This window comes from Stegastes partitus, unplaced genomic scaffold (genome assembly GCF_000690725.1).
Source record: "Stegastes partitus isolate 25-593 unplaced genomic scaffold, Stegastes_partitus-1.0.2 Scaffold164, whole genome shotgun sequence".
In the NCBI taxonomy this organism is placed as follows: Eukaryota; Metazoa; Chordata; class Actinopteri; family Pomacentridae; genus Stegastes; species Stegastes partitus.
This window is the reverse complement of record NW_007577895.1, coordinates 22,183-28,466: the sequence shown is the minus strand read 5'-3', so window position 1 is coordinate 28,466 and position 6,284 is coordinate 22,183. Positions and strand designations below refer to the sequence as shown.

Below are 6,284 nucleotides of genomic sequence, written 5' to 3'. Positions count from 1 at the left end.
CTTCTGTCATCCGAAGACAGCGTAGCAACCACGGTGAGCACAGACAGTCTGCACAATAGGCAGACCACTCACCTAATCCAAACGTGGGCACATACAAGGTCACTGTATCGCTCAGTCAATCTAAGAGTTCGCACAGCGAGCGGCGTCCTCATTTGAAGTCGATGAGACCGGCTACAACAGGAACTCCTAGACTCTTAGAATTAAGGGATGAGTCAGTGCTGCGAGAGAGTCGTGAGTCATTTCTTGTTTAGACTGGCCGTCTCTATGTTGTGGCCTCCTGGATGCAGTCTCTGGCAGCCCAGCAGGATGGAGAAGGCCTTGCGGAAATCTGCATTGAAGGCATAGATGATGGGGTTGAGGGAGGAATTAGCCCAGCCGAACCACACGAACACGTCAAACGTGGTGGGGCTGATGCAGGGGAAAGCCTCCCCTCCGCTCGACTGCTCGCAGAAGGGCACCATGCAGTTGAGGATGAAAAATGGGAGCCAGCAGCACACGAACACCCCCATTATCACCGACAGTGTCTTCAGCACCTTCGTCTCCCTCTTGAACGTCATTTTGAAAGAGCTCTCGGACTCTGCGATGCTGGAGCCTCCCCCCATGCTGTCGTGTCTGTTCTTGGCACTTTCGGCCGCCCGCTCCAGGGCAGAGATCCTCCTGATTTGTCTGTGGGCGATGCGGTAAATCTGGGTGTAGGTGGCCACCATGATCACCACGGGGATGTAGAAGCTTATGAGAGAGGTGGAGATGGCGTAGGTTCTGTTCAAGCTCGAGTCACAATTCTCTAGGCTGCTGTAAGATGTAGCATTTGATCCCAGAGAGACAGATGACCCAGCCAGAGGGGTGTAAGATTTAGTTTGGGCCTTGTGCCAGTTGAGCTGCACCGGGATGAAGGAAATGAGGACAGACAGCGTCCAGGCCACGCTGATCATCACATAGGCCACTCTGGGTGTCATCTTCCTCTCGTAGCGAAACGGGCTGGAGATGGCCCAGTAGCGGTCCAGGCTTATGATGCAAAGGTTCAAAATGGACGCCGTGGAGCACATGATGTCAAAAGCCACCCAGGTGTCACAAAAGGAGCCAAACGGCCAGAACCCGGCGATCTCTGTCACCGCCTTCCACGGCATCACCAAGATGGCAACCAAGAGGTCGGACACGGCCAACGAGATCACGAAAAAGTTGGTCACCTTAGAGCGCAGGTGCCGGAACTTGGTAACGGCTGCGCAGACCAGCGTGTTGCCCAGCAGGGTGGTGAGGATGAGCAGTGAGAGGAAACAGCCAGTAAGGACGCGGCTCGACGGCGCCTCATCCAAAAACCCATTGTCGATGACAGTCGTAAAGTTCACGAGATCCATCCCTGAACATGTGGGGGTTTGGGGGAATTTATGTCATACTGCTACATTTTTATCCACGAGATTAGAATCTAGGAGGCTCCTGTTCTCCATCCTGGAAAAAAATCTCCAGCATTGTATCTTCTGGTAAATGATATGATTGGATGTCCGAGATAAATCCTCTGGGGAGCGGACATTTGGCTCCTGATTTTGTAAATTAGATTTGACATCATTTGAGCTGCAGTGATGAAGGGTTAGTGGTAACGTAATTCCTCCGTGTAATAACTGATTCTCCTCTGTCTGCCCTGTTTGAGTTCAAAATCAGGGTGATTTCAGGAATCCTCTTTCTGCTCAGTGAACTCACCAGCAAGCCTGTAGATAGTAGAAATGAATTAGTTAATAAACAGTGGAAATATGTCTTCATTTTGATATTGGCTGATATAATAATAATGCTGCATGTTTAAAATATCCCATCTTTATTTTAGTTTTCTTGTTCAGCCTGTGTAATAGCTCTGATTGTAGCTTGAGCATTACAAATTATTCTATTTTAAATACCAAACCTAAAGGGTTACAACTGTCAGAGAGATTTTCTCACGAGGGTTATTATTAGCGCATGACTCTAGTTAAAAGTCACACCTTTCTACGTAAATCGTCTCCTCTGCGGTTTCTTTTTCTTTCCTTCTAAACATGTCTCGTCATTTTCATGTCTTACTCACAGAGACGCGGTCAGCTGTCGCTTGATATCACATGTAAAAACAAACGTCCCATCGCTTCCACACCAACTTCCCCGCGCAAAGTCCATCCAAAGGGCATCCAGTGGCCATATCCAGCCAACTAACGGCGCAAGGGACGGTCCGATTATATCCTCCACGGGCTCCACATCGCTCGCCGTTGTTCTGCAGAAATAACAACACGCCACGGGACTCAAATGTCACTCAGCCATCAGTTGCTCTCGCTGCGTCCTCCTGCAGCCACAGCGCGCGTCTGCGGCCAAACCCCGGAGAGCGCCGGCTCAGTTTCCCACCGTGCGCTCTGACGCTGTCCCATTCAGGAGAAAGTGAAGCAGGAACGAGAGCGTGTGACCGTGGCCACAAATCTCTATGTTATTCTGTATAATGGCTACAATTGGTAACTTGAGGTGAGCGCTCCTTTACGCATAGATTAGAGGTTAAAACAAACAGCAAATTCCATTTAAACTCTGGTGTTCTCACCAGTGCTTTCTCTTAATTTGACCATCTTTGGTGTCGTTTTTAATTAAATTAAGATTCAGGTTGTAAAATCAGAGCAAAACAATCAGGTGAAGTGGGTCGCTGAGGCCACCTAATGGAGAGACACAACAAATGCGTTTGTGCAGGACGCACAGAATGGTGAGAACCTCCTTCAAGGGATTTCAGGAATATACCAGGGACTTTTATGAAAGACAGGTTTACTCCCAGATAAAAAAATAAAAAACGACATCCCCCAGCCGCAGTCATGATTATCTGTTCTGACTGATAAATCCTGCTCGTAAAAATCCAGGCAGTGCGGCTCAGCGAAACCCCTCAGTTGGTATTCTGTTCAAGCTGACATCTTTCATGCGCAGCATCATGGGATGCAGAAACTATCGTGACATGCCAGCTGTCACTTTGCAGTGATGTGAGTGATCCTGACGGGAGGAGAAGAAACAGCTTTTAACCTTTTCCTTCGCAAACATCCACGCTGTTAGACGTTGTTAGACATGGTTTCAAGACATGAAGCTCAATTTCTGATGCAAATACTGGAGAAGTAAGAAAAAACAGTGTGTATTCCTTAAAGTGAGCTTTCTGGGAACAGATTTTTCCACACATGTTATGCTCTGTTTGCTAATCTTTGATCTAAATTGCATTTTAAAATAGGAGGGATTGATTTAGGATGAATGAATATTAGTTTTTTAGTGTTTCTTTATGATTACGTTGTTGATTTAGCTTTTTCTCCTCCTATAGCCACTTTCCTCATCAACTGTTTAAAATTGGATCCAAAACCAGCAAATTAGTCATAATATTGATCTCCCCTCCTCGCTCAGTTCACTATGAGTGTCTCTGTGTGTTTTGTCATCAGTCCACATGTGTGTTTCAGTCTTTAATCATTTCCTGGAGAGCTTCGTCCCTTCATAGCCCCCCGGCTCTGTTTTTGAGGCTCCACTCTGAGTGCTGCCTCGACATGAAAGACTCATCAGCCAGACGGGGTTGAGAGTTGGAAGGTCAGAGCGCAGACAGGCGAATTGTGGTGCACCGTTGGCCTACATTTCAGAGCGTCTCTCTCCACCTGCCTCCCTTTCTGCTAGTTCTCTGTGTTCAAAGGTGCAGCTGCTGCTCTTCTATCTTGTGTCCAATATAGTTCAAAGACTTTCATGTCACACAGAAGCTGCTCCTGCCTGCACTTTTAGTTAAGTTTTCACGCACATGATGTTCATTCAAACCCCTGAATCTTACTTACAATGAGTCACTCGCTCTCCGGGCAGAGTGATGTGACTAAACAGATGCATGAAAATAGATAAGGCATCTGCGGATTATCTTTTCACCATCTCTGTCAAGTCAACCGCTTCGTGCTGCTGTGTTGTGTTCGGCTTTACATGATCTGTGTTTTTTTGGTCTGATGAGGGGTGACAGGTACCCGGCCGCCCACAAAAACACACAGATGCGCTGAGCAAGATGGCTGAGAGCAAGACAGGCTGTTGAAGGAGCCACGAACCTCGAGCGTGCTGCTGTGTGTTCGTGTGAGTCCACGTGTGAGAGTAACACATCCCTGCATATTTAGCAGCCATTCAGATCTGGGCAAGCTGATGCATATCCGTGTGTTTTTTTTTTGTGTCCTGGCATGCAAACATGTCAACTTTTACCACTGTCCTGATGGGTAGAATAGATAAGAGAGGCGCTGATTCACAGCAGCTCTTCTGTTGTTCTGGTTGCACGCTTTGTTTTTTGTCTGTGACGCCACTTCAGTCTAGCTTTCAAAGGAGGTGGGGAACTTCTACGTCCTCTTCTCCTCCCATGCTTCCTCCGCCCCCTCTTCTCTTGAGGTGGCATCACAGTCTATTTCTATCCACACTGTAAACACACTTTTGCATATTTCGACACTCAAAAATTTCACCTCCCATTTTACGTGACATACATTCAGAGCGGCTTTGTCGTTGTCGGGTTTCGGTTCTGCTTTTTAGTTGAGATTTCTGGATGGGACTAATAACAACAGCTTTAGCAGCACAGTTGTTATCTGACTTGTCTAATAGCAAAGAAAATGCTAAAACCAGCTGCAGTACCGTCGTGTTAAGCAGTGATAATAAACCAAGCAGACAAGGCGCTTTTCATTTCTGTATTTTTAGCCTCCTCGTTTCTTCCGTCCTGCTGCCTTTGGCCTGGAAATGAATCTGGGCGAGCTAACTTGAAGCGCGTCTCATTTCCTGTATGTACCTCGAGAAGAGAGGATGCACAGGTGTACGCTTGATGTATGGCTTGCAGAAGTCTTTTTGGCACCAGTGATTTCTAAACGGCAGCAACACAGAGCTGGAATATGCAAACAGTGGCAGGAGCAGGGCTGATAAGTCGATGTATACAAAATACAGGCTTGATCTGTGCGTTCTTGTCACATTCTGCCATGTTGTGATATGAATTAAAATTAAATATATGTACTGTAAAACACCCTGACAGAGATCGTACAGTGGTAGTTTGTAACAAATCAATGAACAGATGATGCCGCTGAGCCGTCTGTATTATTTTATTGATGTCACTTTAAAATGACAGCTCCAAGGCAAGGATTTCTCATTTCGTTAAATTACCTCCTCACCCCTTTTTTGTCATGAGCGTCTTCGAGGACTTGCAAACAGTGAAATATAGCGAAGAGCCAAACTTCTGTATCACTGTGTCTGCGCTTAAGCATTGGAACACTGTGACAACACTGCCACCATGAGGTCAGACTGTACATTACAGCATGGCCAACATAATTTTAACCCAGCCATCCATTATCTATACACCGCGGGGGGCTGGAGTCTATCCCAGCTGACTTACGACGATGGCAGGGGACACCCTGGACAGGTCACCAGTCTATCACAGGGCTACACTTAGAGACAGACAACCAAGCACACTCACACTCACACCTATGGACAAGTTATATCACCAGTTAACCTCAACATGTTTTTGGACTGTGGGAAGGAGCCGGAGAACCCGGAGAGAACCCACGCTGCACGGGGAGAACATGCAAACTCCACGCAGAAAGATCCCAGGTGTCCTCACCGGGTCGCGAACAGGCGACCTTCTAGCTGCGAGACGACGGTGCTAACCACCGAGCCACCTTGCAGCCCAATTTTAACTCAGCATGTTGTTATTTAAAAAAAAAAAAAATTAAACAGGAACTTAGTTAATAGACCAAAAAAGGAAAACCAGGGGACTTGAGTGCTTGATACTACAAAAGACTTGCACAAATATGGCTCTGCTTCACCAGTGATGCATGCATTTTAGGTTTAAACAAAGTGGCAGTTCAATAGATTTATAATTCAAAGCAGTTCCAAAAAATAACAATAAAAAAAATGATCAGTGAGAACAAATGATAAAAGTAGTTAATTTATTTTAAGACAGCAGCACAATACTTTTGGATTGAAATAAAGTTTTTACATTGTGGACATCATGTGTCATACAGTGTCTGTCAAATGAGCGAATACACCAACAGTTCATATAAATAAATACATTTTCATAAAATAGTGAAATAAATAGACATAAATAATTCAAATAAATAAATACATTGCATTTTGGACTGATGCTCAATTTGAAATGTGTAAAAAAATAGATATGTAATACATTCACAAGTCTCAAGTCTGTCATCTCATTTTATATAAAATCTTTAACTGCAACCCCCCCTCCCTTAACTCTCAGTCAGTAACAATTAAAGCTGCCCTGCATGAAACAGAAATCAGGTTTTGTTCTTCATCTTTGGTTGTTGAGCTTC

At 45.5% G+C, this 6,284-nt stretch overlaps 1 protein-coding gene across 1 annotated transcript; it reads right to left on the bottom strand.

Annotated features, from left to right (window-relative positions):
• Nucleotides 1-236: 236 nt before the first annotated feature.
• On the bottom strand, nucleotides 237-1,355 carry drd1a (dopamine receptor D1a). The gene has a single exon (XM_008279598.1). The coding sequence runs from the start codon at nucleotides 1,353-1,355 to the stop codon at nucleotides 237-239; it is 1,119 nt and encodes a 372-aa protein (XP_008277820.1).
• Nucleotides 1,356-6,284: the final 4,929 nt, after the last annotated feature.